At 35.7% G+C, this 11,691-nt stretch overlaps 1 protein-coding gene across 1 annotated transcript in view; it reads left to right on the top strand.

Moving 5' to 3' along the window:
• The window catches only part of LOC120635167 (serine/threonine-protein kinase 10), a 57,320-nt gene extending 51,535 nt beyond the window's left edge, over positions 1 to 5,785 (top strand). Inside the window, exons 25-27 of the mRNA XM_039906101.1 lie at positions 219 to 314; positions 1,340 to 1,483; positions 4,725 to 5,785. Of these exons, the coding sequence (XP_039762035.1) occupies positions 219 to 314; positions 1,340 to 1,483; positions 4,725 to 5,573 (1,089 nt within the window). The 3' untranslated portion in view covers positions 5,574 to 5,785. The remainder of the gene's footprint in view (positions 1 to 218; positions 315 to 1,339; positions 1,484 to 4,724) is intronic.
• Positions 5,786 to 11,691: the final 5,906 nt, after the last annotated feature.

Raw genomic sequence — 11,691 nt, forward strand, 5'->3', positions numbered from 1 at the left:
GCAGATTGAGTTACATAGTTGGTGGTTACAATAATATAATAGACAACAGTGCTACAATCGCCACCGATTGGCATGCAAATTTGATTTTTTTAAAACTATGTCTTTATAAATGCTGTTTTAATTAAATCCTTATCCAGTATTTGCTCGCAGTACCTTGCTCGTTTGCCCGCTTTTAATATCAAAATTAAATTAAATTAAAAAAAAACTCTTGTATCCAGTTCCAGGAGAACGAGAAACGTCGCTACAGAGCAGAACAGCAGAGGTTGGCCACCAAGCACGCCAAAGCCAGGGAAGAACTCAAGGCGGCCGGAGAAGTAAGTTTTTTCAGTCATATCCATCTTTGACGAATGGAAAATTTCAAAAAAAAAAAAAAATTACGTAGTATATTTAATACTAATATACTACGACAATACACACATCGCCATCTAGCCCCAAAGTAAGCGTATATTTATTTTATAATCAACCCGGTACCAGCCCACTACGGGCATTCTCCACTCAGAATGAGAAGGGTTAAGGCCGTAGTCCACCATGCTGGCCCAGTGTGGTATGGTAGAATCCACACGCCCTTGAGAACGGACAAACATCATGACACTGTAATTGTATATATAAAAAGCGTACCCAGCCCGCTTCGCCGGGCTAGATTTTGCTTTATTATATTTAAACAATAAACTTACATCATTAAATTTTGAATTGAAGTCTCATAATATATTAAATCATTCATTTCTCTCCGTATTCATTCTCTTCTATTCTCCTTTCGTGCGGGTGAAGATCATTATCTACACCCATGTACACCCAACAAAAGAATATCATCATAGTAAATAAAAGCTGTATTTGACAGTTTGACAGTTCAAAAATAGGAGTGCTCCGATCGTCACCAAACTTTACAGGATTACTCGCCAGGTCAATCCGGAGATTCCTTGAAAGTTTCATTGAAATCGGTCCAGCCGTTTCGGAGCCTATACGGAGCATACCCACACACTTTCTCTTATATATATAGACTAGTCGTACCCTGCCACGCTTCGCTGTGGCACATTTTTATGGAATGATTGAGAAATGAGAAACAAAACAAAGAATACATTACATGATATGTCAGCGAGTGTTTTCCTCGCTTTCGGCAGATGACGCGGTCACTGGTGCATCGATCGTTAAAAAAAAAACTAGTTTCGCGGTCGCGGATATGTGACTGATTAACAAAAAATAGATAAAAACAATCCTTGATGCGTATATACGTATATATCATGCTAAAATTTCAGCTCGATCGGTGCGGAACTTTTTGAGTTCATGAAGCGTACACAAACCGACATAACATTTTTATATACATAGTTTATCGTTTTCTCAGGCGTTGCTGCGTGAACTGGAGCAGTACCAGAACGAGAAGCGCAAGGCGCTCATGAACCACGAGAGCGGCAAAATGAAGTCCATTGAGGAGCGGTACGCGCACGAGCTAAAGGAGTGGCGCGCAACGCTCGCCGACAGGAAGGCGGTGAGTGGTCACCGGCGCCTTCGCAAGCGTCCGCAAAACAGTACAAAGATATACAGTTTCGTGTCGAATTTAACAACAAAGTTCTTCCTTATAATACATCTATTCATACTCTTTTTTTTTTTTTTTTTTTTTTTTTTTTTTTTATAATATAAATACTTGTTATGTAAACTATCTTGATTTTACACAGTTCGTTTAAAAAGCTGGCAGGAGTGAGTCGGGCTCGCGCACGAAGTGTTCCGTACCGTTATGTATGAAAACGGCAATAATCAAAGACCAAAAACCATTTCTTTTGCATCTGAGCCCCGTTAAATGTTGACTTTAGTATTCCTTTATATAGCCGCAACAGAAATATATCATCTGTAAAAATTTCATCTGTCTATCTCTCGGGGTATATGAGCTACAGCCTGGTGACTGACGGACAGACGGACGGACAGTATTTATTTGCTTTCTGAGTCCAAGGCCGTTGGTTCGATTCCCACTACTGGAAAATGTTTGTGCGATGAGCATGAATGTTTTTCAGTGTTTATATGTATATTCTAAGTATTTATGTGTATTATTCATAAAAATATTCATCTGTCAACTCAGTACCCATAACACAAACTACGCTTACTTTGGGGCTAGATGGCGATGTGTGTAATGTCGTAGTATATATATATATATATATATATATTTAATTAAATAATCGTTTACATTATATAAAGACAAGTAAGAAAAAAATATTACTTACCTTTGGCCCGAGGACATAATTAACAATAGCTAACGGGAAGCGAAACAAAAAAAATTGCAATTCTTTTTTATATGAATCTGTATATCTTTGTATCCATATAAATGTTTCCACCTTAAGATCTTACGAATGAAATCTCATGAATGTTTTTCTTCCGTATGTACAGTTGTTGTGTGCAGTTTTATTAATACCAGTTTGGGAAACCTATTAGCCGGAACGTAACCCGTGTATACGTGTCTGTATCGCACAACAGCATGCCAGATATCGCCTAGTTGAACTACTGGCATGTTTATTGAAACATCCCTAGTACGTGGCATGCCATTAAAGTCCAAACGAAGTTTTCATTCGCGGAATTCCATGATATATTATACTCTGCGAAAAGTACGAGAATCTGTATGGTGTAATTTATAATTTCTTCAATCTTTATACTCCACACCAAACAGATCTTCGGCAATATGCCCTCTACGCACGTTTCGCTCCGAAACCGGAGCATTCAGGAGATGTTGACTTTACAATTGTAAACAATTATTCATTGTGAAGATGCTCTGGTTTCGAAGTACAATGTACCCATTGTCGAAGATCTGTTTGGTGTGGAGTATAAAGATTGAAAAAATTATAAATTACACCATACAGATTCCCGTACTTTTTGCGGAGTAAAAAAAAAATATTTTTAAGTTCATAATATTACATTATAAAAGCATGCCAGATATAGCCTAGCTGGGAGCGCGAGTGTCGGGTGAAGAACATGTTTTTTTTTCACGTTAATCAATCAGTAGCCCGACTCGGTAGTTAAACTCGTATGGCGTGCGGCGTGATGCTCACATATGCCGTCATGTTATCCATGTTTTGATGCCCTTTTTTTTTCTAAATTCTGTTATAATTATTATAATACAAACCAACCTGGGTGCCGAGTTCGAATCCCAGCACGCACCTCTAACTTTTCTAAGTTACATGCGTTTTAAGTAATTAAATATCACTTAATGCTGCTACGGTGAAGGAAAACATCGTGAGGAATCCTGCATACCTGCAGTTACTGCTGTCTGGGTGTTTATATGTATATTATAAGTATTTATGTATACTATTCATTAGGGTGGCGCAAAAAAAACGACTATTTTTTTTTTTTGAGTCTCGGATGAAAAAATGTTAGTTTTTGATGTTTTAAGAGCACTCTCCAAAGGACAGCTCAAAAAAAAAATTTTTAAGAGGTCACTCCAAATTTTTTTAAATTTCGAAAAACGTCGAAAATCGATTTTTTTTTTTTTTTTAATTTTTTTTCTCGTTACGGTATAATTTTATAGACCAAAAAAAAATAAGTTTCTGAAAAATTAAAAAAATTATGAGCGACCTTTCAAAATTAAAATTTTTAACTGAACTGTCGTTTTTTTTTGCGCCACCCTACTATTCATAAAAAATATTCATCAGTTATCTTAGTACCCATAACACAAGCTACGCTTACTTTGGGACTAGATGGCGATGTGTGTATTGTCGTAGTATATTTATTTATTTATTTATAAAGGCCATAATGCAGATATGGCATGCACATTAGCTATTCTGGCATGCTTCTCTGCGAAGTTCCGGCTAATAGGGTTTTACTGTTTTCCATTCTTTAAAAATTCGATATTTGCATGGAACGCTCGTATGTAAATATTATACGATACGAAGGCATGGTATGGTATGCATGTTGGTATGGGCTTCAATACTAAATTGGTGATGGGAACAGAATATACCTATGTACACTTTCAGGTTTCACTCGAACACACTATAACGTTGAAATTGCAAGTAAAAAAAAAAAGAAAGTTAAATCGTCTGGAGCCGACAAAGACGTTTCCGTACGATGCCCGTACATATATACAACGTGTAACAGTATTACGAAATAATATTGAAGGGTGCATAAGTATATTTCATAAGGAGTCACCCTGTAACAATATTAAATCGAAAGAAACATATTTATTTTTCCATACAAACGAATCCAAAACATTATAATTGTTTACTTATGACAATTCTATTGAAGATAAAAGACCGACACGTGCATTGTACCTACGCTACGCGACGCGTACCTAATAATGTTAATTATCGTTCGGTTGCTTTGTCAAGACGTGAAGGAAAGATGTTTGATGTAAAAATACTAATGTTCCTCTGAAACACCTTTAGAAATTCGATTCGTTTTTCCTGGACCTAAAGTAGTCTGTTACTCGTACTACAGCTAACTCTACGCCAAAAATCAAGTGGATTGGTTGCCTAATTAGGGCGTGAAGGAATGACAAAATACTTTCGCATTTATAATATTACTAATTTGCATTCTCTATTTGCGCGGGATTTCCCTACAATTACACAAAGTCGTACAATACTGATAAAGTTGCTTTTAGCAGATTCCTTCATTTAACTTGCAATTTCAACGTTGGCCACCAACCACAGACAATATCCGAACAAGTTAGGTAAAAGACCGGATGAAAGGTTTTGTTTTCGTGCTGTCCCACCGCAAAGAAACCGCACTTAACACTCCGCCGTTCCCTACAGAGCATCATAAAGAGTTTCGAGAAGCATCTAGATGATCACGAAAAGAAATACGGCATAAAAATACCCGACAGGAGTTTGTACCTCGAGGCGCCGTGGCCGAAAAACGTTCTGCAGCACGTACTGACGGCGTACCATCAGCGGAACTCTTTCATGGGCTCCCTATCCAGGTCCAGGACAAGTCTGAACCTGATACCAGCGAACACACCGAGCCTGGATCGCAGGAGAAGTGTCAGCCCCGGTTCCGTAAGGCAGACCAAATCGGCCGTGTCCAGCGCAACTAACACGACAAAGCGCGGAAAGCTGACTAAAGCGCACAGATACGGCTCCACGTCCAACCTCAAGTTGGTCTCCGAGAAAATATCCGGATTCTCCGTGTTCAATAACTCAGAACTACGGCGAGAACCGATAATGGCGTACGACGAGAATCCACAGAAAATCGAGGAAGAACCGAGAAAAATCGAGAGATCCAAGCCGCTTGAACGGACCTCGATAAACTCACGCGCGAAAAAGTACAACAGACAGAGTCTTAGCGACCAAATGTTCATGCAAGTAAACGAGAACCCCATATTAAAGCGCAGTATTTCTCAGCAGAGCTTGAAGCAGGATATTTCTATGGAAGCTGTTGTAATCGACATGCCGTCTCTGGACGGGAAGTATGACACGTACAAGAGCATGGCCAGCACTAGCACCCAGTCCAGTGAAGGGGAGGGAGGTTATTTGAGTCGATGGGGGGCGTTTAGGGGGTCAAATAGTTACTCTAACACACCGGACGTACCTGTAAGCCAACTTTCAACTCTAAACTTAAAGGCGGTAGCTGATAAGAAAGATAAGTCAGATTCTATCGTTTAAAAACGCTAACTTAACACGTTGTTAAACTTAACGAGTGTTGAGATCAATTTAATCTTGTTATTTTATATGCCCGAAAATATTATAATACCGTGTCGCATCGGGTTGTGTTTTTGGCATACAATATAATAAGATTAGTTTTTTGCTCAACACGCGCGCCGTTGCGTATATACATTAGCTAGATTAAAAGTATTACTGTCGGAATTAGAATAAAAAAAAAAGAAATTACGTTTTCAAGTGAAACTTCTTTGGTAAGAAATATTAGATTATATATAATTATAGTATATATAACAAACACGAAATATGAAACGCTGAAATTCGGATTGGATGTGGAACGATATACCCAGTCTCAGCCGTTCTGCCCTAATCCAATTTTTAAAACAAAGAGTATAAAATAAACGCAAAGACGTTTCATTTCTAATACGTGTACACTTAAAGATACATGTAAACTAATTTTTTTAAGACTAGTTGCATTCCAGCTAAGTAGATTTTGATGAAACTTCCATTAAGATTCAGTACCTAGAATAACGGATTTGCTCACAATGACATTGCAAACAAAAATCTTCCCTAATTTTAGTCGACACCTAACTTATTCCATAACAAGTATTCCATTATTTTAGTCTTATGTATTTCGAGTCTAAGCCATTAAGTATTGTGTCAATCTTTAGTATACATTTTGGAGCAATAACGTATTACGTTCTAGAGATGACGTCGCAATGCAATTTTTAAAGTCAAAACTTCTTTAGGCGCATGAGAATAAAAATAATGGAACTCAGGTCACCGAACACTTTCCATGAGCTGTATGTATAAAGTATACTTTTTGGGTGAAAAAAAAAGCGTAAAACCCGCGATTTAGTTTTCTTTTATATCGGGCAGTCTTTGGGAACTAAATCACATGTTTTTTATAAGCCGCAAGTGACAAGTGTATTTAAGAGCGGCTTACGCTGTCAAAATAAATTCAGTTTCAAATTTATGTGTACTCAAAGACTAAGAATTACCCAAAAAATGGAATTTGCGCATTGTTCTATCGTAAGCTCGCCCACGTGTCTGACATATTGTAATATTCGTTAAAGACATTCTATAAATATTTTAGCAGTGTGGTCTGTGTCCTATAATCCCAAATTACGTTAATAGGATGATTATGGCCACGCATTACAATCTACGCAAAGTTTGTATTGTACATGTCTACTCTAGTACGTAACATATTATTACACAATGATTAAATAAAAAATCAAACGTGTGTGTACTTATGTACACGCTTCAATGTTATACTTCTTTGGCGTAACAAGACAAAAATCTTTTCAAAAATTTTATCTTTCGTCTAATTTCGTTTTTATGAAAAAACCACACTAACTATAGAAAAATGGTATTTAATACATTCAAAGTTTTATTATACCGCATTATCTAGTTATCTCATTATCGTACAACCAAGTTTAACTCGCATTCTTATTTGAGATTTTGGAATGAGCTTGCAGACTGACAATTGAAAGTGTACACTGTCAAAACTTTTTTGAAAAACTAAAATGTTGACTATAGCTAACTTCAGGGTGACGGTGTGCGCCGCGCATCGTAAAAATTATACTCTCATCATTTTTCCCTAACGCGCCAAAAGAAGTATAACTTCAAAAACTAAACAAATTTTAAAATTAGTCTATTGGACTAAAATTTAAAGTGTTGTTTATCTCGCCCACATTTAGGTATTTTTATATCAGTACCATGTTTTTTGTAAGACTTAAATTCAATGTGCCTAAATCTAGCCTTACTATATTTTAGCATTTATAGTCTATACTTTAACATATATTGCACGCTTTGGTCAAAGACAATTTTTTGTTATCTGTGTAAAAAAAAATATATATATAAACATATGAATTAGTAGCAGCTAATATTTCAGAGTCTTATCCTTAAAAGTCCCGACAAAATAGGTTTAGCAGCAATAATTAGTATGTACAAACAGACAGGCGAAAATTTAAAAACTTGTTTTTGGTATAAATATAAAACCTAAAATAAACTATGTAAAACTAAATAAAATCTAGAACGTCTTCGAAACCAGCGCAGCGAGGCACAGTTCCTAAGATGCTGGCATTGCCCCTTTGGATGGCCAAACTAATTCTTTGGCCAAGGTGAACGCTCTAGAATCACCGGTAGACTCGATAACCCTGTTATGGGTTTGGATTTGGGTTATGCAGTCGTTTAAATAACTGTCTCTGAAGTCGCCTGGCTTTGGTAATCGATAAAATATAGTTTCCTGTGTTAACAACCCAGTTTGAACCAATAATTATTAGTTTTTTAGTTTTCGTTTAATTTTAATCAAATTTATATGAAGCCTTTACATAAATTGTCTAGATTTTTAATGATAAACACATGAATTGGTGACAGTAAACGTTTCGGAATATATTACATACTTTACAATACATAATCATATCAATCAAGTACTGATACAAACTTGAATTGATTTATCGTGAGTATCGAGTACCGAGTCTTATGGTTATGGTCCATAACTAATTACGTCGCGATGACAAATGTCAAAACGGGCCTGTTACTTTTTTTACGACTATAAGATGTGAAACGCCCTCCGGCAACTGTGTTTCCTGCCACGTATAATTTGAGTACCTTCAAGGCCAGAGTGAATAGGCTTTTTCTAGGCAAGTTTGGAGCACCAAACTAGACCTCATTATTGCTTTCTAACGGGCATGATTGTCGTCAAGCGCTGGCCTATCGATAATAAAAAATTGATTGTCTGTAAAGTCGGCTTACTGACGATAGTTGAACGTGACAACGTCGTAAGAAAATACTGATGGAATGGTTGCATTTTTCAAAAGAAAATTTTAATTTTATTTGTTTGATAGATATTATCGTTGCTATAAACAATTGACACCACATTCACTTTTCACTGCACTTCATCCTTACCGAAAACATGTAAATGTATTATTGTATAGAAGCTGTCCACGCGGACGCATCGCTCACTCAAGTAGGAGACGGACAGATGTCGAACGCGGAGGCCGACTGTGCCTCTTTGTCGCTCGTTCCGCGCTCTCGCTTGCACTTCAAGCCTTGAATGGAACGCCTCAGATCGAGGTAACGCCGCATACGTCATGTTTTTTCGTGCGTGCAACCGGCTCCATCGAATTATAAGACGTTGTCACTTCAAAAAAAAAATCTAAACCTGCCTTAAAATAAACGGAAAATAATTTTTGACCAAAGTGTGTACTTGTTATTAGGTTGATATTTTACCAATACATAATTGTAAGGTTTGATTAAATTATTATATTATTGTTCAAATTATTGTTATTAATTAATTATTATGCATAGGTATTACGGTCGTTTGTACACGGCGACTTTTTCACTATGTAATGTGAATAGGGCATAAATTTGTTTAATCTCAAATTTAAGTTTATCCGAATGTACGTTTTTAGTTTGCTATTTAGTAACTATCGATTAATAATTAATAAATTACAGTGGGTCAGTAGATGCCGTCAACAAGAAGAATGTGTGTGAAGTATTAGTCTCCAGTGGGTATAGGTCGAGACACGTAAAAAGAGTGCCGCCTTTAAAAAACATGCATTTTACAAATCTTACCTACAGTTATGTCTTTAGTGATTTGTAAAGTCCCTAAAGACATAACATAAGGGCTACTTTTAATAATTGATGACTCAAAAAGTGCAAATTTCTTTATTTTTGATTACTTTATCAGCTTCATAGGTCAAGTGTCTAGAGTAGCACAATGGATTTTTTTGTCTTTATATGTATACTTAACTGCCTAAGAGAATGGACAATTCTAAGCGTTTCGAAAGGTTTAAGTATATTTGATAGCGAAGCGTGGCCTAGTTAAATCCAACTAGGTGTATGATAATATTCGCGTATGCGTTTCGTTATACAAATTACTCTATGCATGTTATTATATAAATATTATTTCATTTACTCTTTTTACTTGACGCGGCCTATACTCCGGTACAAAATTTTTAATGTCACAAAATTAAACTTAAATTTTTATTTGCTTATTTTCGTTTATAGTTTTTTTTTTTTTTTAATAAAATGTAACGTGTCAAAAATTATACATGTTTTCGGGGATGATTTTTTAATGTTCTATACATGTTTTAGCAAATAACAAAAGCTTGATATGCATTGACATTTAAGAATTGTAGCTTTAGTACAAAATTTGTTTGCTCGCAATCGAGCAGTCGTTTACGCATATCAAACTCTGTATTGTCAAAGTAAAATGGACCTTATGCCACTTGTTTAAGAGTCACAAGTTCTGTATTTCCGGTTTTTGCTTTACAGACAAAAGCCTGAAGTAAAGAATTGTAGACAAATTTGAGCTTTACTGCTTAGCATATAAGATCTATTTTACTCCGACGTTACAAGTTTTTCCATACTCTAAAACGACGCGTCGATTGCAAAATAGCAAATCTTGTCGCTACTGTCAAATTAAGTTACTTTGGAGATGCATCTACAGTCGTGTCGTCATTAACATACAAATATGACAGTTTAGCTATTTTAATCGTATTTTAATTTTACATCACTTCTTAATCGTATTTTAATTTTACATTACCTATTAATCTTTTGTTTATTTTATGTTCTTTTCTTTTAAATTTTTTCGAAAGAACGTAACTGTTTGTTTTATATTAATAAACCTACTTCCGATCCGCCATAACTCTACGTTCATAACGATATGTGTTAGGTACTTAAATAAACGCATGTTATATTATGCTGTTGATAATGCCTGCTTTAAATTAACTTTTAAATTAAATTTTAATCTATTATTGTATTTTGATAATGCAATTAGCTTGTTTAAACCTAAACTGTATTTTTATTGGCTATGCGTTCCTAGAATCTTGAGTCAAAGTCAAAAGTCAAAGTCTGGATGCATTTGAATAAACTAGTGGGGGGTTTTTGTGACAGATCTCGTCCGGGGAACTACGATTTACAGAAGGCACTTAAAAAAAATCTAATCTCTATCTTGCAGCCTATCGAGCCCATAGGGAAAAAAGAGTACAAAATAATGCATTTCTCAATTGAGTTTCTTCATCTTCTTTTAGCTTTTCGTAGCGCCAAAACAGCAAACTGTAATTCGCCAGTGAACCCTTTAACTTACCACATTAACTTACCACAGATGATATTTGACATTTACTTCTTCTTTTGATTTATGGCTTTTCTTAGTGCCAAAACAGCACAATGTACTTTGCCAGTGTCAAGTAGCTATTTGACATTTAAGAAAAAGAAAATAATTTCACATTTAAGAAAAAGAAAATAAATTTGACATTTAAAAAAAACCGAAAATAAATTTGTCATTCAAGCTACCTGACGTTGGCGAAGTAAACTGTGCCTTGCAAGCATGACAAGAAGCCATTAACCCAAAGAAGAAGAAATTTGTCATTTAAGTAACAGACAATGAATTTTATTACCGAACGCCCCGAGACGCATTCTTTTTTTAAAATTCCGTGGCCGTTGAACGTAAAGCCTGATTTGCAGTAAATTTATATGTGTGAGGAAACTGCATTTTAAATTATGTTTTAAATTGTTGAGGTGAATTGCTCGCATTTATTTTATCTTGCATGTATAACTACTACCCAAAATTTAAATTCCCTTAACAGTTGTTACGAATAACTGACTAATATTATAATAAAAGCTTGGCATGTGGTAATTTATATAGTTTGTTATTAAGAACTAAATATTGATGTAAATAAAGATGTTACGTTTATAATATCATAGTTTGCTTATTTTCAATTTTCCATAATCCAATGTAGGTGTGCTTAAAACTTGAAGACGCTTTTTTAAAGACCTGTTAATGTATCGCTAAAGCAGGGCTGGTCTGATAATATTAATATGAGCACATGCAATGAGAGTGAGTAAACTGAATTACGACTCGCAACTCTGCTTGGGTATATTTTTAAATAAGTCAGTCCCACTGCGATATTATTCTGGACCCTTATACCAGTGGAAATTAAGAAATTTTAAATCAAAGTACCGCTCCGGAGTTAGTAAATCGTTCACGATCCCCGTGCCATGGAGAGCACGCTACCCGTCGGTCCCCGTTATTATGACTGAGTCGAAGGCCGCCATCCCGCAATGGAATAACGTGGTGGATCTATCACTCCTATAAGAAAGGCGGTCTCTACTCAGT

This window comes from Pararge aegeria, chromosome 26, assembly GCF_905163445.1.
Source record: "Pararge aegeria chromosome 26, ilParAegt1.1, whole genome shotgun sequence".
Taxonomy (NCBI): Eukaryota; Metazoa; Arthropoda; class Insecta; order Lepidoptera; family Nymphalidae; genus Pararge; species Pararge aegeria.